Source organism: Notolabrus celidotus, chromosome 13 (assembly GCF_009762535.1).
Source record: "Notolabrus celidotus isolate fNotCel1 chromosome 13, fNotCel1.pri, whole genome shotgun sequence".
NCBI classification, from domain to species: Eukaryota; Metazoa; Chordata; class Actinopteri; order Labriformes; family Labridae; genus Notolabrus; species Notolabrus celidotus.
Window position 1 is genome coordinate 28,057,783 of NC_048284.1, and position 27,954 is coordinate 28,085,736.

Below are 27,954 nucleotides of genomic sequence, written 5' to 3' on the forward strand. Positions count from 1 at the left end.
GTAACATAAAAAGTACATTTATGTATTTCAGTTACATAGGTCCTCATTTTCTTTTGCAATTAAGAGTAAAGGGATTTTCTCATCTATTGTATTAGCATGAGCATTTTTATTTTAGTAGAAAAGTCAATGGAAACTAATTTATAGAGTCAGCACGTAATTAATATTATTGTATCTTTCGGATTTCTGCATAACTGTTGAAGCAAGTTTCCAATCTGATCCTGATACTACCATCTCTTAATTCTAGCTCTATTAGGGGTATCAAGTTTTTCAGTCTTTTAGTTTCGCGTACTATGCCCCACACCCTTTCATTGTTTGAAGTGAGGATTATAGCAACAAGAAGGACTTCAATTTAACCCGTCAAACCTGAACAGGTAGGGGATTTTGTCTCTGTGCTGTAGGCTGAGCAGCTCCTATACCAAAAACAGAAAACACTCAGAGACACTAACAGAAACAAGATAGCTGTAGACCAAAACAGAAAAACCTAATACACATGAGGATACAAGCGAAGATGTAGCCTGGAACGATTTTTACGCGTATTATAGTAATGTAAGATTAACCACTGTTGATTGTAAAAAAAAAAAAAATAGAAACATTTATTCTACTTTGTTGCCATAAGTTTATTTTGAAACATAAATCCTCTGCAGCCATAAATTGAAAGGGTGCCTGCTCTGTCCTTCTCCTATTACACAACTATAGGTAGACAATGATTCGTTGAGCGCGGTCTAAGTCTCTCCCCCGTTGGCTGGGTTGTACACGTCAGCAGTCAATAAGTTGTGCCCAACATGTATGATAGTCCAATCATACGCTTCCTGGAATGAACGTGCTAACTTATAACACCTACTTTATGGTAAGCTAATTTGAGCAATCCGCAGTGAATTCTCTTGCTTTTCACTCTGCGTAAATTCATTTCTTGTCTTTATGCGTAAAACGTCACTTTGCTCTGCTTTTTCTTCAGGTGGCGAAAACAAGCGGCGGAAGCAACAGATTGCCAAATGACACGGTTTTGAAGTGGAAAGACGGTCACGCGAGGGAACAGAAACTGTCAAAGTGTGTGTGACATTTTGTTGAAGACACACGTGACGCGACGTCTTGCCATCGACACTGAAGAGTTGGATTTTTACCGCACAAGGAAACTTTGTGGATGACAAGTTTACTATGTGGACGCACACGCGAGGGTGAATGAAAACCACTGCTTTTGTGATCCTTAGTCTGTTTTCACCCTGAGAAAATGAGGTTTCGGTTGCTCAGGAAGAATCTGCTCGTCCTGCTGGGTGTTTCCTTTGTAGTTTTTGCTCTGCTGTTTTCTACACGTGTGTTTTTATATCCCGTAAAGGAAAACAGTGAACCTAACTCTGTCCATGCAAATCAGCCTTTGCATCCAGGTGAGAGGATGAAGTTAAACTTTGGGTCACTGACGGAACTGACTGAGTCTATTTACAGTTCCAATTACAAGCAGTGTGTTTACAATGCTGATAAGTTTCCAGGAGAGCCCGAACTTGTGCTGGTTGTGCAGGTCCACAACAGGCCTGAATATCTCAGGTTACTCATCAAGTCACTGGAGAAAGCTGCTGAGGTCCACAGCTTCCTCCTCATCTTCAGCCATGACTATTTTACAGAGCAAATAGACGCCATTGTGCAAGGTATTACTTTTTGCAAAGTACTGCAGATTTATTTCCCTTTCAGTACTCAGCTGTATCCCAATGAGTTTCCTGGGCAGGATCCACGAGACTGCCCTCGAGACATACCCAAGGACAATGCCCTCAAAATAGGATGCATCAATGCAGAACACCCTGACTCCTATGGACACTACAGGGAGGCTTCCATCACTCAAACCAAACACCACTGGTGGTGGAAAATGCACTTTGTATGGGAGCGAGTGCAGGCATTGCAGGGATACAACGGCTATGTCATTTTTCTGGAGGAGGACAACTACATCCTACCTGACTTTTTCCATTTCTATAGATCAATGGCAGAGTTCAAGAAGAACAGCTGCCCTGACTGTGACATTCTAGCTGTGGGTAACCATAATAGCCTCAATGATTTTACCAGACTATCAAATAAAGTGATGACAACTGGGTGGATGTCCACCAAGCACAACATAGGCATGGCCATATCCAAGGAAGTTTACTACAAACTGATGGGCTGTACCAAAGAGTTCTGCACTTACGATGACTACAACTGGGATTGGACTATGCAGCACATCTCTGGAACCTGCATATCAAAGCCCCTCAAGGTGCTTGTGGCACAGGGCTCTAGGGTTCTCCACACTGGAGACTGTGGCCTCCACCAAAAGGAAAACTGCAGGCCGGAATGGGCGTCTCAGAAAGTTGAAGAGAATCTTCAATTGGTCAAGCACGGCCTCTTCCCTCAGTCTCTGGTTCTTGATAGTGCAGACGCAGTGGAGCACAAGGCACATATGAAGAATGGAGGATGGGGAGATGTTCGAGACCATAGTCTGTGCAATGATTATGCCAAACGCCTTTAAGATACAACTTTTCTTTAAGAATTAAGAGTAAAACCTGTATGGGTATTCTGCTAATTTTCCGTTCACTCACAGCTTTTCAGGGTTTCAGAGGCTGGAGACACTTTGTGTTATTAATGAACTCTTTTCAGTGAGGTCTTCCAGGAAACAGGACCAAATCAAATTCAAGCATATTTAAACACAACATACTTAAGTTTGTTTGTTAAGTTTTTTGTTTTAATTCACCAAAGACTCGCCAAAGATCTTGATCCTTGTTGCTGTGTGAAATGCATGTAAGCTTTGTAATGATGTTTAATTACAACTAATCAAGTTTGTCAGTTTCTCAAATGCCAAAATGTTAGTTTAATATCATGACAAAGGGACAATATAGGAAAATGTAAAAGGGAGGGCGTACCCACTCTACAGTTCCTTAACATAGAATTCCATACAAGATTTTTTACAAACTAGTTCAATATGTGAATTAATGGGTTGAGTTGATTTTTAAACCTTTTTGCTGCAATATGTTTATTATTGCTTTTTATGATAAATTGTGGTATGCTACAACTAGATAGCACATACAATGTACTGACTTAGAGCTTTAATCAATGCGTGACTATTTTAAATTCAGAAAGATGCAGGTTAAGAATTCATACAACAGAAATTATGATACTGAATGTAACCTGTCAGATTCTGTTAGTTATAACCTGAGGCCTTTTCTGAGGTTTGGTCACCTGACACAATGAGATTAAATGGTCCTCTACTCTTACTGTATCTAGCTCTGTTTGCAACCATGCAAACTGGCATAATATTGGTTTTTTTTCTGTTTTATTTACTTTCTGATAGAGGCAAATTGACCCTTTGGAACCATGTTAAAGACTTGTAGTTCTACAAAACCAGGGTCATCTCTGACCCCTCAGTTTACCAGAACTAAATGAAAACTCACTAAAGAGCTTTTAAATTGTATCAACAGGGAACATTTCTATTTTATAATGTTCATTTAATTCTTGAAAGCTTCATAATGATATCCAAATGCAACTGTACTTACTTATTTTTACAGTGTGAAAAATGACAGAACTACCACTAGCATTTTGATGCTATTATCGCCTTAAAGCTGACCAAAAGTGCCTTCTTATTGTTCCTCTGTGCCTTTAATGTAGTGTAAGATATACATATTATAATGGTGCACTGATATCAATGTTCACAAACGTGTAAATGCTGGGGACTTGTGGTTTTCCTGATGTGTGTTGGTAGTGTCCATATCCATGCAATGTTAAGGGAAAGTAGATTGTGAATGTATCACAAAGTCTTGATTCTCAGTCAGGTGAGATGATGAATCACTTTGGTGTCTTCCTTGTAGCGGGTAAAAGTGGCCTAAGATAAGGCAGGTGCACCTTACTGAGCCTCATGGAGGTTACTGCAAAATATATACTCAATGATTTTGATGAGAATGAAATCAGTTCTTTATTTTGAAAGGCAAAATACATCCCTCGGGACCAGCCTATGTAAATGACAGTGAAATACATGAAGATGTACATATTTGGATGACTTCCTCTAATGTCTGTATGAGTTTTCTTTGTGAGGTGCACAGTTGCCGACTGAATGTTTTTTTTTTTTGTTTCTCTCAGTCATTTAAAAAACTATTCAGTGTTCACAAAGTGTTTGGAAAAATAAAAGGGAGAAATGAAAAAGGAAGAGTTTTTATTGTCTAATTATATAATCTGAAATGTAAATCTCATCACACAATGCAGTCAAAGTTGCTTATAATTTCATATTCATTAGTCTTAATTAATTGGTGCATGCACTGTACCCATAGATGAAATAATCAAATATCTTAAAATCAAAGAATTGCATAAATAACTGTAAAAGGGGCTTAAAACTTCTGGATTTTTTTTTTTTTAAATGTAAATATTTTTTGTTGAGTGTTGTTTACATGTTGTTGTTCTTTATTTTCTGATAGCCATGACTTGAGGGAACTATGATCAGGAGTTTGTATTACTATTGATTGCTGATTTGTTTGTGAGTTGTATATACAAAAATATAAGATTCTAATTGTGATATAAATGGCAATATTTGATTTGTCAGCATTCAAATATTTATATTGTTAGAGCCCAAGTTGTCCTGAAGAAATAGATATCCATAACTTGTTTGTACCTAAAAGGGTTCAGGTTATAATTACTTTATTATACAGAGAGACCAGGCAGACCAAATATATCAAAATATGGCATGGAGTCCAGAGGGTTAAATCTACATTGTTTACAAAACAATATTATTTTTCTGACAAACAGAACATTTACAAAAACAGATTACGTAACTCGTATTAGATTACGGAAATAGTGAGATTAAACCACTTACTCCAATCATAAAATGAGTGACTGAACTGACAGCTGTTTGATTTTTTAAGAAGACTCGTGCTGGAACCACAAACTAACGAGCTGCTGATCCAGGATCTGTGATGATTTCCGGACACGTCACATGACTGAACCCTGAGCTCCTATTGGTCAGTTTCTGCTCCGTTGTTTATTTCCGGAAGCAATTCGTTTCGGTGTCCGTTTCTGTAAGGACTATTTAGTCACCATCTACAGCGTCCAAACGACAGGTAAACACTTTATAACGTGTTATCACAACTTTCCAAATCAACTTGTTAAATGTATCGCGAGTCAGTCGCGATATTGGTTTAATTAAACCATGTTTGCGTGTGTTACTGTGGCTGTCGCTGCTAGCTTCTGCTTCGTAGCTTACGTAATGTACTTCTGTCAACAACAGATGGAGAAATATAAGTCAAATGATAAAAATAGATCAAAGTTAAGAAAAAAAATGACTCGATGTTTAATGTTGGTAACTATCTGTATACATAAAGTGTGTCTTTTAAGAGTGCTAGCAAGTTGACTCTAAAGTATCGATAACATGACGTTAGCAGATGACACATGCTTGCTAACAGCTGGATACATTTCAAGATTTCATTTGAAAAACGAAGTCAGGTTTGTCACTGACTCTACTGCTTACACAATGTGCTAAAGTAAAAAAAGTAATTCCCCATCTTCTTGTCATCCTGTGTTTTCCATCCTATCTAGGTGTGTCCTCCTCACACCCAGGATGGCACATTGGTTTCACAGAAATCCCCTGAAGGCTACAGCTCCTGTGTCCTTTAATTTCTATGGAGTAGCAGGAAGTCCATCTGCCAACAAGATCTGCAAGTATGTAACATCTTCAGCAAAAAACACATAAACAGTGTATTAAATATCACCTTACATCTTCATCACTGTAAGCTATGTTATTTGACCACAGTCAGCTGGGATCAAACATATGCCAATGGTCTGATATAACCACTCTGAACTCTGTCACAGAAAACCTGTTTTCTTTTGTATGACACATTCAGTGACCTGAGGACAACCAGGGCAAGGCTGCTGGAAATGTTTACTGATGTCACCTGCAACTCAGAAACAATGAAAAATGCCACAGATACATACTTCTCTCTCCTTCAAGGTACGTTTACATTTCAGCCATTTAGCAAAAATATCTACTAATCTTCATTTTGTTAGAGTTTATACCACAGTTGGATCAGCCAGCACCATTTGTTATGTTACTTAGATGATTCAAATTAACAAAAAATCCATTCATGTAAGCAGAAATTACTGCTCTGTCCAGAAGTGTTATGTATGGGTTCCTATCTTTTATTTCATCTTCTCCTTTTCTCCCTCTTATGTGTTATTTTTTGTCATTTTCAGGCGGGATGAGCGTTACTGCCTTTTAATTATTTCTCTATATTTATACCCTAATATTAGTTCTTAAGTAGGGTTTGTTAGCTGAAATACAAGAGGAATGTGGAGCCCAAATAAGAGATCTACAGCATTTCCTAATTTGATATGACTTAAAGCTGACCTAATCTCTCAGCAGGGATCCTGCCTCTGTTGCCGCTGTTTTAGATTAACTGATATGTTATTTTAATTTTGCCTCGTACATTTACAGCTGCTATTTTTTATGATTCAATAGGATTTATCTCGTCCTTGGATGGAACAACACAGGAAAACAAGATGAGATTCATCCAGAACTTCAAATGGACTGACACCTTACAAGGAAACACACCAAGGTGAATAAAATCTGTTCAGTTATCTCATAAGTCACAGCATTTTAATTAGTTTTAATTGAAGCATGGCAAATAGATGGATTATAGCTACGAGAAGAGCCTAAGAGAAATGTGCTATTTCCTTTTTTGACTATTGGGTGATAGTTTCTGGGTAGAAGGGAACATGAAAAACTTGAACAACATGAAAAATCCACACTGTTATTCAATTTGTTTAAACTTAACCTCTGCAAATGAAACATCTATATTTTTAGTGCAGTATATTGTGCTGTTGTGTTTAATATTGTGCGAAAGCCCTCCTGACAGCTCATGAAGCTCATTTATCAACAAAATCTTACAAGACAGACAAAGTTGTTCTGATCACGATCTCCAAAACCTTCATGTGTTGTGAGCTAGCTGTATATTTTCTTAGCATAAAAGGGATTTGCATGCAGATACCAGTTTAACTACATGCTCTCATCACAGTGCCCAGCAAGATGCAGTCTTTGAACTGGTCTCCATGGCCTTCAATGTAGCCGTGTGGTACACCAAGTTTGCCTCAAGACTAGCCGGAAAAGAAAAGTAAGTTATTTTGGCCTGTTAACTAATGCTAATTCATGTGACAACTGGCATATATGTTTGCTTCACCCATTACCCATTGTTTTGTGACTGAAGAGAATATATGTTTATGTCATGTTTGCTTGTTTAATAGTGTCAGTGAGGCTGAAGCGAAAGATGTTCATCGGAGCCTTAAAGTTGCTGCTGGTATATTCAAAAATCTCAAGGTGAGCTGCACAGACACAACCTTTCCTTACGTTATTCTACAGCTGCAGGAATAGAAGAAAAACCTTGGTCATGTGATGGTAATTCATGAAAACCCTGAGATCTAAAATATAAGAACTTTGACTTGGGGATGTTTCCAAAGACCGTTCCCTTCTTGCTGGAGCACACATCCTCATATAGATTGATATATTGTCCCAAAAACAAGGAAAACTAGATTATTTTATCAGTAATAACAACAAATATGTTATTTAACATGTGACTAAAAACAACAAATTCCCTTCATGTTTGCTACAGGAGGTCCACATCCCTCGTCTCATCACCCCAGCTGAAAAGGGTCGAGACCTGGAACCCAGAGTGATTGATGCGTACATCATCCAGTGTCAAGCAGAGGCACAAGAAGGTACAGTGGCTCTAAGTCTGAACAATGCAATTACGACATGGATGCACCAGTCTGATGCTGATATCGGATATCGGTTAGATACTTAAACGGTAGATCAAGTTTGCTTCTCTCCTCTCGGATTGCACCTGAACAAAAATAAACTTTAGGTTCAATGCCATTCCACCACCATTTCTCCTGTAATATTATCAGTGTAATTCAATATGGAAAAATTAGACTATATTCAAACTTACGCTTAGACTCAAGCAGCAACTTTCTCCAATGCTGTTCCTATCTCTCTTTCTGCTGCACCAGTGGTGATTTTTTTTCTTCTGAAACGTGCTCAACTCAGAGATAACTTATTTAGAGTTAAGTGAACCAACTCAAATCAGCTGATCTGAAACCTCAGTATGCTACCTGAGGGTCAGACTCAGAGTTTGTTGAACCACCTTTCTGAAAGTGGTCGTCTGAGGGACATACTCATACGAACACTTATTATGTTTGTACAAATATAAACCCCTGGCAGAATGCCTATATACATTGAAATAAAATAACCCTCTATGTTATCACATGAAGTAGTGATCTAAATATTGATGGCTGTATAAGGTAATAGTGGAGTACTATCCAACAGAATATTTCCAATAGGGCCTCCACAATATTATCAAAATCTGAGATTGCAAAATCTCGTCTTTCTGCAAAATGAATTGCTATTTAAAAAAATACACCAGATAAACCCAGTGTTTATGTCTATTTTACAAATGGACAATCATAATCTCATTACCTTGGACTTAAAGTCAGTTTTCTTCAAACTAAGTGAAATCCAGCTCTATGTAAACCACGCTTTGTTCAGCCCTCTGACAGACACTCTGGCACCTGCTTAAAAATGTGATAAGACAAAAGGTGGAGAAGTAGGTTTTAATATTTATAAATAGATTTGAGGGTCACAGTTATGTTACTTATATGACATTAACCATTTCTAATATTGTTCAATATGTGTACCCTTTCCTGTGAAAGTATCTTAATTATGTGTTACTGCCAAGCAACAACCTCCAGTCTCAAAATATGAAGCCCATGTGGAAGTGTTCTAAACTGCAGTTCATCGAGCGTCCGCTTGAGGCTGGCTCTGGAAGTACCGGAAATCACATACACAACAATTAAAAAAAGACGATCTTTACAGCAGAAATAAACATGTTTACAGCCTGGTTCAAAAAACAACTTTGGCCTGAAGAGCTAATTTCTCTAACGGCACACACTGTACGGGGGGTGGATTTTTTTCTAACGCCACGGTCATTAAGATTACGAGTTTTGCCTATATAAGGACATGACTGACTTGACTGACAGGCAGGGACACTGTAGCTGTTAGCGAGGACGCTCAAACCCTGCCTCCTTACCTCACACTAAAATTGGTTGAGTTCAGTATTTCCAATATGGCTCCCGCTGATGATTAGCTTCAAAACAGCGCTCAGGAACAGATGGGTGACATCACTGATACTACGTCCATTATTTTTACAGTCTATGGTTACTACCCCCTGATAGTAACCTCCAAATTGCACTGCATTTAACGGATGCAACACTACACACACAACAGGCCACGTGAGTAACTGCAGTGTTAACCAACACTTGGACCACAAGGCACTGATAATGGGAATACAACTGTTTGCTTTGACCACTTCACCGACCATGTAAATGAAAGCTGCTGTGTCGTGTGTTTACTAACAGGGAGGTTACAGGCAGACTCTGCATGCATTACAGTCAGTTAACTATGTGATCTGCTGATGGTTATATGACACCAGATGACTTTTGTTGTAGAGTATTCGAGGTAAACTGGATAGTTCTGGTTTCATAGTGAGAAGCAACAATGGACTTACGGCTCATTCGCTTGACATCAAAGGACCTGCAGTGTACCTTTCCAACACTCAACGGTTAAATTGTGCACTCCTGATTTCTGAAAACATAGAAACATTTGAAATGGGCCACTTTAATTCTCCATTTTAGTGTATTTGACATCTGACAGTACACAGGATAACTAATCAGGACTTCTCCCTTCAAAGGAAATTTGAGATGTGTGTTTCCTGACAGCAGATTCTTTCATTTGACCACATCAGTTATTTTCAAATCACCACAAGTTGTGTTACTTTGTATTCACATCATAGTTTTTACATCTCTCTGTCTCTCTTTTATGTTTTTTCAGTGACCATTGCGAGGGCTATTGAACTGAAGCACAATGCCACACTCATCGCAGCGCTGTCGTTCGAGACTGCAAACTTCTATCAGAAAGCTGGTCAGTATTTTGACTTCTTTGAAAATGTCTGAAGATTTACAGTGCTCATCACATTTAACCATTTATGTTTATTCATTTATAGAAATTATGTAATGTTTTGTGTAAATTTTGTGTGTACATTCAGCCTGCAGAATTATCCACAACTCCAATTATTAACCCCAAGCAGCTTTAGCTAATGGCAGTATTGTCGTCCCTTGAAACTACAGAAAACAAAGTTACATTACTTTTTGCAAGTGGCATTTATTGGCCTCCTGGCTGATCAGACAATTTGCACTATTTGCGGACTAAACACAGACGTGCTATTCTGTCTGCAGCTCACTGCAAACCATACGCTTTAAAACTGCTTTTATTTTTACGTTTAATAGTATCAAATGGCTCTGAAACATATAAAAAAACACCCAGATCTACTATATTTTCAATCCCAAGCTGCCACGAGCAAAGGACAGAGAGAGCAGTGGCGGTCACTAGCCACAGAGATTAAGTAAAGAGAGAGAGAGCACAAGTGAAGAAGACAGAGTGTTAAATCAACCAGAAAATAGCATCCTGTTTCTGTTTTTCACAGAGGTTACTCTCTGAAGAACTTTATAAACACTTCCTTACTTCTGCACACATGACCAGTAAAAGATGCTGGATTGTGTTTGTTTTTATATTGTGCTTCTTCCTGCCTGCCGTGTATCTCTGTGCTCAGCAGTCCTTCACAGCCACTACACTGCTATGTACAGGTTGAAAAATACTGAAACCCTTCAGTGTTTCATTAAGAACTCAACACAAAAATTCACACTTAATTGAATGTGTTTCAGACAGAGAGTAGAGTAGAGGGATGGTCCCTACATGTTTATAAGTCCTGACCTGCAGACTGTCGGCTGTGACCTTAAAACCACAGCACAAAAGCAGAACCAATAAAAGCAGAACCAATAAAATGACAAAAATCAGAAAACGCAGAGAGCATGAACTCTGCAGATATGCATACTATCACACAGCTGGAATTCTTATTGATTGTTATTAATGATGTTTGGGGGTTGGGTTGGGTGTGCATTAACATGGTTTAATCATTGCTCTCTGGTGTGCCACTGGAAATGATCTACAGAAATCAGTGCTCTTAAATTTCACCTCATTCAGTCCTACTTCTACATTTTGAACTATTCCTCAAGTACTCTGTGATCTAAAAAGAATCTCAGAAGCCTCAACAGTTTCGTTGCCCTTTGCCTCTCTCAAGTCACTTCAATGCTATAGTAATGACATCTCATCAGGCCAGTCATCAAGTGATTGCTCAGGTGACACAACAGGTCTCTGAGAAAATATGACTCTCCATTGTTTCCTGTCTGCAGACCACACACTGAACACCTTGGAGCCAGAGTGCAGTAGCAAATGGAGGAAATATCTTCAGCTGAAGCAGCACTTTTACATGGCTTATGTAAGTTGATGCTGCATATCCTGTACCAGTTCACAGTGCACTCATCAATAAAGAGGCTCCTGACTTTAGTCCGTAACTCTATTTGTAGGCATACTGCTATCATGGACAGACTCTGCTGGCGAGTGACAAATGTGGTGAAGCGATACGATCCCTCCAGGAGGCAGAAAAGTGTACGTATATTTTCAACTTCTTCATGTAATGTTTTTCAACCATGAACCAAATAGTTAAAATTGTTTGTGTTTATACTGTTTGTTTATGTTCAGTTTTCTTTGAGTTACTCTGAGCCACATACAGACAATGTAACTTTCCTAAAAGAGCCAAATAATAACTGGAGTTATCTCATGGTGCTTTCCACCACTGCCGATTATAAAATCCATGACAGAGAGCAAACTGTTCTTTTTTTTTTTTTAAGTTATATTTTTGGGCATTTTTGCCTTTATTTTATAGAACCACTGAAGAGAGACAGGGAATGTGGGGAGCAGATAGTGGAGGAAGACATGCAGCACATGGTTGGTAGCTGGGAGTCAAACCTTTGGCTGCTGCTGCAATTACAGCCTCCTGGGGCACGCGTTTAAACAGCCAATGGTGCCCCAGGCCAACCAATACTACAATGTTACTCATTGCACTTTGGAACAGCCGCATTAAGTTAAACTTATTTATGTATCGCTCATTTCAGAGCTACAAAACTCAAGCATACACTACCAGTCAAAAGTTTGGGCACACCTTCTCATTCAATGGTTTTTATTGATTTTAATTATTTTCAACATTGTAGATTAATACTGAAGACATCAAAACTATGAAATAATCTGGTTTTGCTATAATATGGATAACAACAGTAGTCAAATAGGGCTATCCATTGTGTACTAACCCTACCTCTGAACAACACAACTGATGGTCTCAAACACATTAAGAAGGCAAGTCATTCTACAAATGAACTCTTGACAAGGCTCATGTTCATTAGAAACCATTCCAGGAGACCACTTCATGAAGCAGACTGAGAGAATATCAAGAGTGTGCAAAGCTCGCATCAAGGCTTAAGGGGGGTACTTTACAGAATCTAAAATATAAAACATATTCTGCTTTGTTTAACACTTTTTTGTTCATTCAATAATTCCATATATGTTCTTTCATAGTTTTGATGTCTTCAGTATTAATCTACAGTCTTTAAAATAATTAAAATAAATACAAACCATCGAATGAGAAGGTGTTTCCAAACTTGTGACTGGTAGTGTATCTGTAGGTGATTAAAAAACGGGGAGACAGATGAACAGCTGTAGCAATTACAACGAATGAATGAATTGCAGTGAAATCATGACTATAACACAACAAGTGTGCCTCCAGCATTGCCTTCAAATTAATGATGTAAGTGCTGTGGCCAATTTAGTTCTTGTCCCCTCTATTTTTGTTAGTGAATCAGACGTATTTTTTATGTGTATGCTAGCAGTGTCAAATAGCACATTTTCTCTTTGCAATATAAAGATATATGTTGGCCGAGATGAGAGGGAGAAAAAAGTAGAGATGTGAATGTGTCAACAACAGAACAATTTCACTACAGAAATGGAAAAGGTAGTGTCCAGGTTCTCTCTACCAAAGTGCTTCCTTAGGAGTCTTTGTTTAAAAAAACTATTGTCTAGGCTCCAATAACTGAGGCAGTGAATGTCATGCCCCTTGAGATGTGGATGGTGGCTCAGGTAAAACACAAAGTATCTCATATAAAAACTTGAAGTGAGAAAAAATCACAAACCTGGAGAAGGAAGGGATGAGGCACAGAGCAAACACCTGATATCCATCCCAGAAATGACTCATCTCATTTCAAAGACTGTTTATAATAATAAGCTGTTAATGGCCAGCGTCAATTGAAACTATTACAATGCAGTGTCCACATTCTCATTAACTCCATTGTAAGTCATGACTGGGACTCAAAGGTTTATGGTTGAATACTTTGACTGACAGTGCATTTAGACAATACAGTACATTCATAAATTTGTCAACACTTCTTCTAATAATTGTGGTTGCCTTCTCTACCTTTCATATTTATTTTCATACTAACGTAAGGTCTTCTGTGTTTAGGTTACTCCCATGCTGAGGCACTTTGCAAAGAGTATCGTCAGACAAAAGGCCCGGGCACCACAGCTAAACCATCAGAGCAGCTGTTCTTTCTCAAACTGGGTGGCCTCATTAAGAACACTCTGGAGAAATGCCAGAGAGAAAATGGCTTTATGTAAGTTATTTTTAGGCAGAAACGTGCGTATGTACATCACACGCATGCATGATGACTCAGACTCTGTGTATTCCATTGTTTTTCTGCCACAGAAACATTTGCATCCAGAACAGTCATATGTCAGTGGAATCCTTTTTTTTTTTTCCAGTTATATTTATTTAACAAAATTCAAATCCATTACAATTGACATGTGTTTGGATTTTTAACATTTTTCTTTAAATGTAAAAAAACAAAACATTCATAAAAATGAGACTGGGAAAATGATCCTCTTGTCAGGAGAAATAAGGTGCATACAAGTGCATTGTCATACTTACAAACTCGTACAGGTCTATAGATACATAATCACAGAACATTTATAATACAAAAACACTTGGGACTTAGAAAGTTAACCCTTACCTCTCCAGCTCAGCTCAGTAGTGCAAATTAACAAATACAAATGCAGAATTACTGTAGAGATGAAAGAAAAATAAGACACCTCTCAGTGTGGCAGAGCCTGTAGATCTTTAAAGTATGACATAAAGGGATGCCATTTGTGAAAAATAACTTATCAGTGTTTCCTCTAAGAGTATATTTGATTTTTTCAAGTTTTAGAAACCATTTAGGTTTTTACCAAGCGGCAATCGCCTGTCTAAAAATATGAGTCCAATGCGGAAGTGCTAAAAACTGCAGTTCTCCGAGGATCTGCTTGAGGCTCCGGAAGTAGCGGAAACCACATACACACAAATAAAAAAAAAAAACAATCTTTACAGCAGAAATAAACATGTTTACAGCCTGGTACAAAAAACGAGTGTAGTCTGGATAGCTCATTTCTCGATCGGCACACACTATACGGGGGTTACATTTTTTTACAACGCGCAATTTCAAAGATATTTAGATGACTAGTTTTCTATTATGAGAGGCACAGCTGACCTGATTGACAGGCGGGAAACACTGTAGCTGTTGGCTAGGAGGCTCAAAGCCCAACGCTTTATGTCACACTCCCTGGACAGCAGTTGTGCTGAGTTCAGAATTTCCAATATGGCTGCCGCCACCGATTTGCTTCAAAACAGCGCTTCAGATACTCCGTCCATTATTTATACAGTCCATGGATTTTTAAGTTCAAACGTGAAAAAAGAATCTCATGAAGTCAAATTTGTTTTGTTGCAGTGGTTACACTCATGACTGAGATTGAGAACTGCAACAGAGTTTGTAGTGACCATTAAATCAAACTTAATGGAGTCAAATCAAGCAACTGAAATGGTTTGGCCGTGTGTTCTGGTGGCAGCAATAAACAAGTCCATGGGCTCCTCCATTAAGGATACAACAATTCACTTCTGCACAGCACTTATTATACCAGGATTCCAATGATTCATTAATTAAACGCTAAACAGATCAGCTCGAACCCAATCCAGAAATGTTTTTGCACCATTGCTTTTCTTCACACCTGGCTTCAGTAACAAGGAGCTTTGCTTTTTGCTCACAGAAGCTTAGCTCCACCTGGTGTTCAATGTCAGGATTGCAGGCAAATATACAAAACGGTGTGCCTCCTGCTCTCATGTAAACATAAAATGAAACAATGTTTTAAAACCTTTTACCCTGACAACTAGAAGACAAAGTAATAGACTTGGTTCTCTTTCAGATCTGATCATTTTATCACTTAGACTTTTAACACAATGTAAACTGTCTGTGTGTTTACATCTACAGCAGTATGTTAAAATAACAGTCCCCAACAATGCTTTTTTGCTCGCAGATATCTTTTGCAATAGGTCATTAGTTCATTCATTTTCACATTGAATTATATTGAGTATTTCACTAACTGCTTCATTAAGAATGCAAACAAATATACATAATTTTTTTGTGTATTTCGTGCTGCTATATTTGGTTAAACAGATTAAATTGTAGAGTATAGCCTTTGTGACATTTCACTAAACCAAAGTATAACATGATTAGTTTGACTAAAACGTGGACATCTTTTTAAACACTGTTTTCCTAACTCTGCTGGTCTTAAATTAAAACTTTTGGTGTTTATCTTCAGATACTTCCACAAGGTCCCTGCAGAGGCCCCTCAGCTCGAGTTGAAAGCGAGTTATGGCCTGGCTGAGCCCGTCTCCTTTGAGCTCCCGCCCCTCAGCGAGCAGTGCACTCCTGAAGTCTACGCTACTTTTGATCTGACCAAGGGCGCCAAAAACGACAAAGTACTACAGTTTATTTCAAAGCCTGAAATTTGACTGTATGTAAAAGTCCTTATTATTAAAACTTGTTATTGTTGATCTCACCCTGCAGGCCAAAGCAAAGGAGGAGGAGGTGAAACCCATGAAGGAGCCAGATTTAAAGCCTCAGAAGGACACGGGCTGTGTTGTGTCCTAAGATCCCCATGGAGTCCTCTTTCAGCCTTACGCCGCAACAACATCTATTGGAATGATGGCATCCATATTTTGTTTCATGTACACTCCTTTTTTTTGTAATGTTAATCCTTGCTGTTTTACATTTATGCTGAAATGTCTGTATAGTACAAAGGTATTACAACAATTATCCTTGCATCTAAACCCATCCCGCCACATTATCTCAACGGCTTTTCATAAAGTTAAACTGTTTTAGAGATGGAAAGATCTTCTATATACATGTATATGAATGAATTACTTTCAATAAGGCCATTTAATTAGAGAGATTATTAATGAACTTTATGGAGAGTAGTTTCCTTAAGGTGCATTTGTCAGTGTTTCAAACCTGGAAACTATTATCTCTTAACCAGATTATAGGTGATTGAAATAATGTCAACACATTTCCCTGAAATATTATTTATTCCAAAAAACAGATGCAGTACCACATCTGAAATGATTATAAAATGATTGTTTTTATTTGATTTCTGACACTTCAGAGACTAGGATGCAAACATCAAGGATGGAAACATGTTGAAAACATACTTTTGGATGATAAAACTGGAACCACACACCGGGTCAGATCAAAGTTATCGGACGGTTTTAATCGATTCAACAGTAGACAAACAAAATACAGAGATGGGATGTTTTATTGCTGGTACAGCTGAGGTGTCAACTGTAGCAGTTTACTATCAACAGCTGATTTATAAAACATGATGTTTTCAGCTGTAGTTCTTTTTGTACATCTCTAATGTATATATATTTTTTCAGTAATACACTTCATTTAAGAAAACACATCAGTAGATAAGGCTGAATCATTTGTTTTTATTTCAAAGGATTCTGTGATATATATTCCCGACAGTAGTTGTTATTCATTTATTTCTATCAATTTTCATGCTGTAGTCGAAAGCTAAATACACTAAGATTGTAAACAATTCTTTGTAACTCAAGTCACTTCGGAGTTCTGTATTCAATACATGATGTACTTACTCAACATACACCGAGTGTTATGCTCTTCTTGAGGACCGTTCTTGGGGAATGAGCACAATCAGACTCTGGGGGTTGGAAGCTAATCAATTGTTATGCTGCTGAAAAGCGGCTCCAACTATTTACAGATTTTACTTAAAGATATTTCTTATATTGTCAAAATCCTGCTCTCTGAAAAAAAAGTCATGTTCGGTAGCATGACTATCAATCGCTGAAAACTGTGTCAACTGTCATACTGCTCACCTGTACTTGTATATGCGCCTACATGTGTATTAAGCTTACCTGGGCCAACTAATGAACAGTAGGAGAACGTACATTTCTCACTAAATATATCATAGAACATTTGGGATATACTCTTTTTGTTCACTTGTGCAAGAAATTAAATGGGTTTATAATTGGAAAATGTTGTACAAGTTGTTAAACCATTGTTCATTTTGCCTCAGAGAGCAAATTAAACATTGCAGAAGATAGGCCAATGCAAGTCCTTTATCCTTTCCAAGGCTTAAATTAATTGAAAGCTTGTGTCATATCATCAGTACCGTGTTGTACACTCCTGTAGCTCATTTTTACTCCTGTGTTGTTTCCTTCTGGAACACTGTTTTTGAGTGCTATTGAGGTAGCCATGAAATCAACTCTTCTTCTTCTCTCAACTTCTCTCTCAAACAGGAAGTCGTTTTTGGTGATGATGGGATGGGATACACATGGGTTCTAATCAATCAAATCTAACATAAAAGTTGAGCCATAAAATGAGAAACAACAGCATTATAACATCAAGGCTAGTGTCACGATTATGAGTGATAGAATTTGCTACTACAGTCATTCATTATTTTGTGTAACAGTAAAGACAGTTTTCTTGACTGCACAATTTCACACAAATTATATGCAGGAGGTGGGTTTGTATAAGATACTTGTTCACATTACCCATAACAGATCTGCACATTCCTAGCCTGGAGTGCTGATACAGAAGTTAGAAAATGTGTGTAAAACAATGGGTGCCAAAATTTGCAACAACACAAACCCCAACACATGGCTGCTTATGCTTTTTTTTTTCAAACACATCTGACTAACATAACTACCCAACTACACACATTGGTTAAAGTGATAAACTGATATTTTTTTTATTCAAATGGAGAGTTTCCCCCAATGCAACAACTCACTAAACTATGTTTTTTAAGCAGCACTCACACTTATCAGTCCTGGGAAAACACTTGATATCAGAAATAGACCTTTACACTCGGGTCTATTGGTCAAGCTTTATTGAGCAGTAAACTCCTCACTTAAGATGATCAGTTGATAACCTGTTATCAACTAAATAGCAGTTTGGAGTACATGGCCTTCTTGGAGTCTTTGGGTGGGGTTCTGGAAGAGAACCCACTAAGGGATTCTGTTGTTCTTCTGGGGTACTTCAACAGCCACATGGGTAATTATGGAGACACCTGGAGAGAAGTGATTAGGAGGAACAGCCTGTCTAATCTGAACCAGAGTGGTTTTCTGTTATTGGACTTCAGTGTTGTCATAGATTGGCCATAACGAATACCATGTTTGAGCATAGGGTGGTTCATACCTGGTACCAGACCACACTAAGCCAAAGATCGACGATTGATTTTGTAGTTGTGTCATCTGATCTGCAGCCATATATCTTGCAGAGGAGCAGAGCTGTCAACTGATCATCACATGGTGGTGAGTTGGATCAAATGAGTGGAAAAGGCTAAAGGAAACCCAAACTTGTAGCGCAGGTGAACTGGGAACATCTGGCAGAGGCCAGTGTCCAGAAGGTCTTCAACTCCCATCTCTTTAAGGATTTCTTGTGCATCCCAGTGGGTGTCAAATATAGATGTCAAATAACGTGCTGTCATTAGCTGTGAGTGGTTTTACAGGCAACAGTATGGTGCTTAAAAGGTGATTTCAAGAATCTGAATGGACCATGAACGAAGCCTATTGTGAAAGTGGCTTCTAAAAGGCCTGAAGGCCACCAGTGATTTAGAAAGTCATCAGGCTGCAGTATGAGGCCTTTCAGGCTTGGCTAGTCCAGGGGTCTCTGGAAGCAGCTGATAGGTACAGGGTGGCTAGGAGGGCTGCAGCTGACTGTGGGGCGGTGTTGCACAGCATTATAGCTGGGTGGTGGTGCCACTCTTTGGATGTGCAGCCTTCAACTTTTGAGGTGGGCATTCTGACAGTTTTTCTCTAGCTGCATGTTTATAGCCCATCATTGCCATTGCACCTGCCACCACTTTCTTGCTTTGTAGTATAAGCTGCTGTTTCCAGCTTTGATATCTGGAGAGGGGTTACACAACTCAGGCCCTGTGTGTGACTTTGCAGAGGTAAGCTTGCTCATGATTTCTGTTTGGCCACAGTTGAACTTGGGGGTCAGTTTGGATGGTGTGTGGGTTATCATGTGCGATGGAGCTTTCTGACCCTTCCCCACTTTCAGCTAGTCCTCCTTGCTGTTGGTAAACTCTAAGCCCTGCTTCCTGTGTCTAGGTTAATGGCAAACTTAATGGGTCATTATGGATTGTGCAAACATTTTTGTATTTTGAGATTTACAATTTGAGACTGCAATACTGTGATTTTACAATTAATATTATAACTAATAGTGTTTTTCCAACCTGTGTGACCTTTTCCTGTCTACTATAAGAGTGTTCTGCTTTCTTAATAATTTCCTGGGGGTGAATTTACCTAGTTGGCAGTCCCAAATAAAACAAAAATTTTACATTTGCTTCTATTCCCACCCTCACCTTGCCACACATACATGCTTGTGTTGAGTTGATTGCCACTAAAAATAAACTGGTTGGAAGACAAACAAAAAGAGAGTGGTTGTTGTGGGCAAAATAATTTGTATTGAAATGAGTCTCTGATGGTAAAAACTTCACAAATGGAGGATCATACTTATCATGCATCACAGGAGCTTAATGTCCTCGAGCATACTCTCTTCCAATTCCTATTTAACACATGTTAACTTCCAAATCCCTGAATTTAAGGTGCAATAAGACCAAATCAGTCAATAAGCCAAATATCTAAGGCTGCTAGTGTAAAAAAGTACAAGCCACTGCAGCCTTCTGCACATTCACAAACCCTTCATAAAACAGCTCAACAATAAGTAACACTGTTGGGGCAAAGTCCTTCACTTGCAACCAGCATAAACTTCATCAACAGCTTAAAGTTCATAAGTTATCACATAAACAAAGCAGCAACAGTCAGCGACAGTCCGATGATGGAGAGAGCACTGCTGTTTTTTGGATTGGTGGCACTAACCACCTCATATGCTGTAAGTACTAATTTATGCATATTTAGTACGCACTCTGATAAAATAGTTAACAGTGTGAAGACTTATTCTGGTTTGTTTCATTCAGATACCTCTTAATCCCAAGGTCCATGGTGAGTACACCAAGTGTGATCTTATGTGAAAGAATAAGTCGCTTATTGCAGATTAAGAAAAGACTGAGGTATGTTTGTGTTTGTGTTACAGAGGTGTTTGAGAATGGGGAGGATGAAAACCCCATCCTTAACCTGGGTGAGTTCTACAACTTTTCATTTGGTCTTTCACAATAACCCATACTTTATGATTTTTATGGATTATGATGTAAAATGTATAGAGAATATGTAAAATAATGTGTTGCTTTTGTTGAAGTAAATGTTTAATGTACACTGATGCTGCAGGCTCAGAAACCAACCTGTTTGAAGGGGATATTTTAATTCAGGTGAGTTTTTTTGTGTTTTTTTTTTTCCTCTTTTATTTGCTCACTCAGTTATTGCACATGTGCATGTTGCACTTTTAATTTACTTGCTCTTGAATAACTAAAAGGCAGTGTTCATATTACATAACAAGATAGGCATCAAATAACATGCTTTTATTAGCTGTGAGTGTTTTACAGGCAACAGTATATGGTGCTTAAAAAGTGATCTCAAGCCCCTCCTGTTGTTACAGGAAGGAAGGAATGCTCTGATTGACAAATCATACAGATGGAAATTCCCTATCCCTTACATACTGGGTGATGATTTAGGTGAGTTTCATTAATATTTAGTGCAGAAATACAAAACATGATTTTCAAAGATGAAACACCTGTAAATTAAAAAATCACTCAAATGGTTGTATAACATCATGAGAGGCTGTTCTGACTGTTGTACAATATTTTCAAAGACTCTTTGTAAATGCTGGTTTTTCAGCACCAGCAGTACAAATATCATAGATATTATTATTATTATTATTATTATTAACATATCTTATTAAATATCTTATTGTGTGAATGATTCTTTAATTCCTCAGATCTCAATGCCAAGGGATGTGTCCACCAGGCTTTTGAAATGTATCGGCTGAAGTCTTGTATCGATTTCAAGCCTTATGATGGAGAGAAGACATTCATCAAGTTTGAAAAGAGAGGAGGGTACATATCCGGCTATTACTTGTGTTAACTGGTTTTTATAAAATCTACTGTTGATAACTGCAAATTCAAATTACCTTATGGTTCTTACTCCACGGAAACCAGTCTTAACTTTGAAGTCCCATTGTACAAAATGTTCCTTAGCTAGAACTCCAAATACTGTCCACAGACCTTTGAGCAAAATAAATAAATAGATAGGTAAAATAAAATACAGCTGCAGACAGCAAGTTGTGGCACACCAGTATACCTAAATTCATCATTAAAGCTGCTGTGAGGAACTTTTGTTTTGTATCGATTCTGGCGCCCACTTGTGGACAAAGTGATACCTCTTATCTCTTGTCCTATACATGCAAAAACCTCATCCTGTTGTCTTTTAACCGTCAACTTTATCAGGCAATGTGATTCTTTTCCATGAAAACAGTCAAATAAAGGCTGTTTCTGAAGTGAGATGTCCATCATCTGGTCTGACACCTACCCCCTCAGGGCGGTTTCAGGCATTAAAAATGACAACAGAGAAGGTGTCAGTGTTGCTGCTGATGGTCTTGTTTGCTATTGAAGGTCATAAAGAGGCATCAGTATCATTTTCAGCCTGTTTCTCAGCCAGTTCAAAACTCCTCACAGGGCCTTTAAACCTTCAAGAAATATATATTGGGTCATGTCGGTCAATACCTAAATAGTTAAAATGTTTATTTTAATCTCCAGGTTTTACACTCACAAATTTGGCCCCAATGGCGAATTGTGAAATTGCTGATCTACCCAAGAAGATGTGAAAACAGAAATAATGATATATGTTGATGCTTCATGTTGATGCAGGTTAGATAAGTTGATATTTTTAAGAAAAAAAATATGATCGACTTCTTGATTTCTGCCATTTCTTTAGTAGTATGGTACAAATTGGGAAACTGTTGTGTGGCTGTAAACATTCTGCAGTTACAATACAACTGAAGGTTTTGGGACATTGATAAGTTGAAAAACTGAGCTATTTCACACAGGACTCAATAAGCCAGTGGTCATACCAGTATGGGTAACGCTGTCAGCGACCCCCTGGGCAACAGCGTGTTTAATGGCTTTAAAATTAAATATTTTATTTGTAAGGGGAAGAAGGAAATTAAGTTTTTTCTCTGCATATTCCTTTACTTCATTCTTTTCAGAAGAACTAGCAGTTTAACAATGTAATTTACACAAGTTGGAATTAATGCTGAGTCTGATTATATTTTCTGATTGGTCTGTTTTTAAGTAGTGTTTTTAATTGAAGTTCCCAAGGCTTGATTCTTAGGACTAAGAATTAGGAAAGTCTGTCCTCTTTTGCAAAAGTGCAGTATCAACCAAGTGGAGTTTTCCCTCTCCTTTCATACATGCTTCTTTTTTTTGGTTTGTCGTATTGGATCACAACTTTAGACTGCTTGTCACAGGTGTTTCTCCAGTGTTGGTGACCAGCAAAATGGACAGATTCTGTCCTTGGGGTCTGGATGTGACCACAAGGCGGTGATTGAACATGAACTACTCCATGCTTTAGGATTTTACCATGAGCAGTCTCGTACAGACAGGGACGACTATGTTGACATCTGGCTAGATCAGGTCACACCAGGTAATTCCTCCATCTATAATGTCTCTCTTCAGTCATTTATGCACCTTAATACCAATATTTTGTTATCATTGCCATATCATTTTCATGTTATGTTATTTTGAATTTGGAAGTGATAACCTATGTTCTCTCTTTGACTAATATTACTGCATTTTGTATGGAAGGAAAGACTAAACATGATATCTCCCCCAGGTTTGGAACATAACTTCAACAAATACAACGATGACTACATCACTGATCAAAACACACCGTATGACTATGAGTCCCTCATGCACTACAGGCCCTTCTCCTTTAATAAGAATGAATCCATCCCCACTATTACCACCAAAATCCCAGAGTTCATCAACATTATTGGCCAGTATCTCGACTTCAGTAAAATGGACACCCTCAGGCTCAACCGAATGTACAACTGCTGTACGTATATGTTGCAAGAGTTATTTCCAAAGTTGATATTTTAATTTGTATTTATGTTAAGCAGTTTTTCCTTTTGTATTAAAATGTCACAATGCACATAATGCAGTACTGTAAGGATTGATTTGGAGTCTGAAATGGGTAAAGAATCTGTAAATTAACACTTACATCCTCACATCTCTCCACAGCTGGTCCTCTCACCCTGCTGGATCAGTGTTCTTTTGAGTTCCCCAGCATCTGTGGTATGATCCAGGTCTCTCATGATGATGCTGACTGGGTTCATTCCAAGAGCTCTGTGGGTTCAGAGGATCACACACTACTGGGGAAATGCAGAGGTCTGAGTCGAATGTTGTCTCTTTTGAAGTCCCTACTGATGATTATTAACAGTTCAGACAACGTGACAGAAATGAACAAAGATTAAGTTACATGTTGTGATAGCTTTTCTTATTTTGTCTGACTTTCTAGATGCTGGGTACTTTATGTACTTCAACACAATGACTGGAGAGCCACAAGAGTCTGCTCTGCTAGAATCCAGAACCCTCTACCCCAAAAGAAAGCTTCAGTGTCTACAGTTCTTCTACAAAATGACAGGAAGCACCATTGACAGACTGGTGATTTGGGTCAAAACAGACGACGGCACAGGCACAGTTCGTCGAATGAAGAAAATACAAACCTTTTATGGTATTTATAACGCCATGGATCCATGTATCACAGCAGATACCTGATGTTCTGTTTTGATACTCAGTAGTTGTTTTCTCCATTTTCAATCCAGTCTGTGTGTTTTCATGTCAGGTTTCATGTGAGTGCCATCATTTGGTGTATATGGTTACTAGCTTGAAGTTTGACTTGGAATAGTGGCATCGTGTACATTTCACAATGTTCATAATTGAGCATTTGGTTGTATTTCATAGAGCCAGAGTTTAAGCCACAGCTTTAAAGAGAGGTGAAAGCTGTGGCATAGCTCCACAAGCTAGAAATAGCAATAATTATTGCATCATTTAACTAAATGGACAACTAACTTGATTATAAATTCATGTGAAACATATTGAAAACCCCACAGGCATACAGTACATCCTAAAATATTAAGATTTGCCATCTGGTCCCTTTTCATGTACCCAGCTGATTCTGACCACTCATGGAAGATTGCCCACGTTCAAATGGAGGTCGGGGTTAAATTCCGGTACTCATTCCAAGCTGCCCGTGGTGATCCCTCTGAATCAACTGGTGGCATCTACATCGACGACATCAGCTTCACTGAAACCCGTTGCCCTAACAATGTGTGGATGATCAAGAATTTCTCCAAGATCTTGGAGACGGCTGACACCAACACAGTAATCGACAGCCCTCTTTTCTACAGCCCTGAAGGCTATGGTTATGGTGTACGGGTCATGCCTTTGTCGAGTTACTCAGATTTCACAGGGAACTATGTTGGGCTATACTTCCACTTGGTCAGTGGGGCCAACGATGGGGTGATGCAGTGGCCAGTAGTAAACAGGCAGGCAGTTTTGGTGGTGATGGACCAGAACCCGGATGCTACGGAGAGGATGTCTACTGCTCGAAGTCTCACAACTGATATGAGGACAAGTAAGCCCCTATTATCCTTTATTTACATTTTATAGTTTCATTTTCAAAGCAGGGCACTGCAATGACATGAAAAAATCCTCCTCAAAGAGTGGAATCCCTCCTCACATGGTAACTCTTTCCATTTGTGTTCCTTAGCATCAGATGGAGAGTTGATTTGGGACAATCCCTCCAAGACGGGGACGTTCGATCCTTCCTGTAGTTGCTACAAATCTGAGTCAAGGGGCTGGAGAAACTTTGTCAAGCACTTTGACCTCAAGCGGAGGGATTACCTCAAGAATGATGACCTCATCATCCTAATTGATTTTGATGGTAGGTGTTCAGTTTGTACTTGAAAACAAAGTTAAGGATAAAGTAAAGTGAACAGGTGGTCATACAAATAAGAATCCTGACAGGGTGAGCACGACCTGGATGTGAAGTGGAGGGGTCTTGTCTCATCCCAAATTCTCACACGTTCACTGTACATTATCCAGCATTTACTGACTAAAAGCATCACAGAGCTGACACCATAGATTACTAATTTAACTGTTTAAGGTTTTTTTTTTTTTTTTACAGCTAATAAAAAGTGATTTCATTTTATTCCTAACAGCCATGAGTAATTATTTCTTTGTCCACAGATATAACAAAACTTATTAAGACAGAAGTCCCAATTAAACCAAAGGATTGAGGCCATGCAGGATTTCTTTAATAATGTTTAACTGGAGGTAAGAGGTGTCTTTTTGAAAAATGACATAAAACTTTGACCTGATCAAAAGTCATGTGAGTAATTTATGTTTTTTCTTTTTACAATACTTAGATGCACCCTATGCAGCTGGAGTGTGAAGAATGATCTGTGATGATGAAAATAGGATTGAATTGCTCTGCTTTGACACATAAAACTAAAAAATACCTTTCTATAATTCAGAACATCCCTGTCTCAGCTGTGGTGTTTGATTTAGATGTCTGTTTTATGTGTTTTCTGGATGTTTGGTGACAAGGGTGATTGTTTTTGTTAAAGTTTCGGATAAAGGAAAATAAATATACTTCACTCTGTCAATGCAATTTTCAGTGTTAACCTTCAATAAAATGACCTCTGAACAAGGCTTCAGTCTAAAGTTTTGCAGCAGCAGGATGACTAGTGTTCACACTTTGCATCAACCATCAGTCTCCAGGACATCTGTTATCTCACTTTCCCTCTTCACATGCATACTGTGTTGACAGAGACCCGTTAGGGTTATGATTAGGGTTAGGGTTATGATTAAGGTTAGGATTATGATTAAGGTTAATGTGATGATTAGGGTTCAGGTTAGATTAGGGTTCAGGTTAGATTAGGATTAAGGTTATGATTAAGGTTTAAGGTTATGATTAGGGTTAGTGTTATGATTAGGGTCAGGGTTAAGGTTATGATTAAGGTTAAGGTTATGATTAGGGTTTAAGGTTATGATTAGGGTTAGTGTTATGATTAGGGTCAGGGTTAAGGTTATGATTAAGGTTAAGGTTATGATTAGGGTTTAAGGTTATGATTAGGGCTAGAGTTATGATTAGGGTTAGGGTTAAAGTGGTGGTTCACTTTCTGGTTAGGGTTATGATTAGGATTAGGGACATGATTAGGGTTAAGGTTATGATTAGGGTTCTGGTTATGATTAGGGTTAGTTGTTCAGTTAATAATCCCCAGAAATCCATATACACTAACACACCTGAAAATGCATATGGCATGACCATTCAAGATTATTCATCTTATGTCTGGAGATGGGCCCTTGAAATGTTTTAAGCTTAGGCGTGCAAACCACAACCATGCTCAGCATATGCCCACGTAAATGTACACCGCTAAATAATTCAAATTTTTACAAACAAATCAATAATAATCACCTTGGAGGCTACAAATGGACTTCACATCTTTTCTACATTTTACCACTATAGGTAGCCCAAGTTCCATTAGCTATATCATTCGGCCATGATTATATTGATTCCTATGTTACGACCATGGTTGTAATGTGTTTTCAGGTGCCTATTAGGGATGTTAACGATTCATTTTTAAGAACTTGCTCAAACACATTTTTTGTTCAGATTTTATATCATGTGGAACAAGCATCATGTGGTCTCATATTTGGTTCTGCTATCAGGTAGGTGTTTTATGTTCAAAGCATGTTTTGATGTGAATCAGCTGACGACAGGTGTTGCACACAGCGGAGATGCTTAGCTGGGGGCTGCGGCTGAGTGACAGGTCTCAACGAGCGCTTTTCTTCTCAACTGCCGGACTGATTCTGACCCGGTTGTGCTCCCGGCTGACACCTGACCCCGAACACATGCTTATTTTTCTCAATAAGAACGAGTAGACAGAAAACTGGACACTGTGAGTCTAAAATATGTTTCTGTTCAGTTCTTTTGTTGTAATTTTCCTGTTACTCCTAGATGGTGTTGTCCTTTATTTCCAGATGTGCAGCTTGACTCATCACAACAGATTTTTGCTGCTGGATCTCCTTCCTTGCTGTTTAAATGACTTCTGCAGGGCTTGTTTCTCATTTGCATTTTGATGCACCGCCTCAACACATGCCACGCTCACAATTTTAGTCTGAACAGAATTCCTTTAATACTAATTTAATCGTCAATATGTCTGCTACAGAATGTGCCTTGTTTGCACTGAATCGGAGAAAACTCTAGGAGTAGCTCTCAAAAGTATGCACCCTTATTTGGGCTTCATTCTTCACAGTCAGAGCTGTATGTGCGTTTGATGCCCCGCCCCAACGCATGCCACACCCACAATTTTGGTCTGAACAGAAATCCTTTAACAGTAATATAATCCTCAATATGTCTGCTATAGAATGTGCCTTGTTTGGACTGAATCGGAGAAAAGCTCTAGGAGGAGCTCTCAAAAGTATGCACCCTTATTTTGGCCCTGTTTTTCACATTCAAAGCTGTATGTGCGTTTGATGCCCCGCCTCAACGCATGCCACACCCACATTTTTTGTCTGACCGGAATTCCTTTTATAATTTTTAATCGCCAATGTGTCTGCTATAGGTTGCCCTTAGTTTGGAATGAATCGGAGAAGTGCCTTCGGAGAAGATAGTGAAAGTATGC

The 27,954-nt window shown here is 38.5% G+C and overlaps 3 protein-coding genes across 3 annotated transcripts; all 3 read left to right on the plus strand.

Moving 5' to 3' along the window:
• Nucleotides 1-693: 693 nt before the first annotated feature.
• On the plus strand, nt 694-4,153 carry LOC117824667 (alpha-1,6-mannosyl-glycoprotein 2-beta-N-acetylglucosaminyltransferase). The gene is made up of 2 exons (XM_034700219.1): nt 694-847; nt 956-4,153. The coding sequence occupies exon 2, from the start codon at nt 1,229-1,231 to the stop codon at nt 2,483-2,485; it is 1,257 nt and encodes a 418-aa protein (XP_034556110.1). The 5' UTR covers nt 694-847; nt 956-1,228; the 3' UTR covers nt 2,486-4,153.
• Nucleotides 4,154-4,928: 775 nt separating this feature from the next.
• brox (BRO1 domain and CAAX motif containing) lies at nt 4,929-17,410 on the plus strand. Its single transcript, XM_034699973.1, has 13 exons — nt 4,929-5,057; nt 5,533-5,655; nt 5,838-5,944; nt 6,452-6,548; nt 7,008-7,103; nt 7,234-7,306; nt 7,599-7,704; nt 9,872-9,961; nt 11,290-11,375; nt 11,464-11,545; nt 13,446-13,596; nt 15,611-15,770; nt 15,859-17,410. Exons 2-13 carry the CDS (start codon nt 5,555-5,557, stop codon nt 15,940-15,942), a joined length of 1,233 nt encoding a protein of 410 aa, XP_034555864.1. The 5' UTR covers nt 4,929-5,057; nt 5,533-5,554; the 3' UTR covers nt 15,943-17,410.
• Nucleotides 17,411-20,056: 2,646 nt separating this feature from the next.
• Nucleotides 20,057-25,978, plus strand: mep1a.1 (meprin A, alpha (PABA peptide hydrolase), tandem duplicate 1). Its single transcript, XM_034699818.1, has 14 exons — nt 20,057-20,205; nt 20,291-20,315; nt 20,407-20,451; nt 20,598-20,638; nt 20,866-20,941; nt 21,205-21,322; nt 22,732-22,907; nt 23,097-23,318; nt 23,504-23,650; nt 23,781-23,996; nt 24,435-24,899; nt 25,035-25,208; nt 25,514-25,600; nt 25,693-25,978. Exons 1-13 carry the CDS (start codon nt 20,149-20,151, stop codon nt 25,561-25,563), a joined length of 1,812 nt encoding a protein of 603 aa, XP_034555709.1. The 5' UTR covers nt 20,057-20,148; the 3' UTR covers nt 25,564-25,600; nt 25,693-25,978.
• The last annotated feature ends 1,976 nt before the right edge of the window (nt 25,979-27,954 follow it).

What these genes read in the sequence shown, in the direction of transcription:
- brox (XM_034699973.1), top strand. Translation starts at nt 5,555, where the DNA reads ATGGCACATTGGTTTCACAGAAATCCCCTGAAGGCTACAGCTCCTGTG. An exon ending in GTATATTCAAAAATCTCAAG is followed by an intron (nt 7,307 to 7,598) that starts GTGAGCTGCACA and finishes TGTTTGCTACAG; the next exon opens with GAGGTCCACATCCCTCGTCT. An exon ending in CAGAGAGAAAATGGCTTTAT is followed by an intron (nt 13,597 to 15,610) that starts GTAAGTTATTTT and finishes GTTTATCTTCAG; the next exon opens with ATACTTCCACAAGGTCCCTG.
- LOC117824667 (XM_034700219.1), top strand. Translation starts at nt 1,229, where the DNA reads ATGAGGTTTCGGTTGCTCAGGAAGAATCTGCTCGTCCTGCTGGGTGTT.
- mep1a.1 (XM_034699818.1), top strand. Translation starts at nt 20,149, where the DNA reads ATGATGGAGAGAGCACTGCTGTTTTTTGGATTGGTGGCACTAACCACC. An exon ending in AAACCCCATCCTTAACCTGG is followed by an intron (nt 20,452 to 20,597) that starts GTGAGTTCTACA and finishes CTGATGCTGCAG; the next exon opens with GCTCAGAAACCAACCTGTTT. An exon ending in GAAAATACAAACCTTTTATG is followed by an intron (nt 23,997 to 24,434) that starts GTATTTATAACG and finishes TCATGTACCCAG; the next exon opens with CTGATTCTGACCACTCATGG.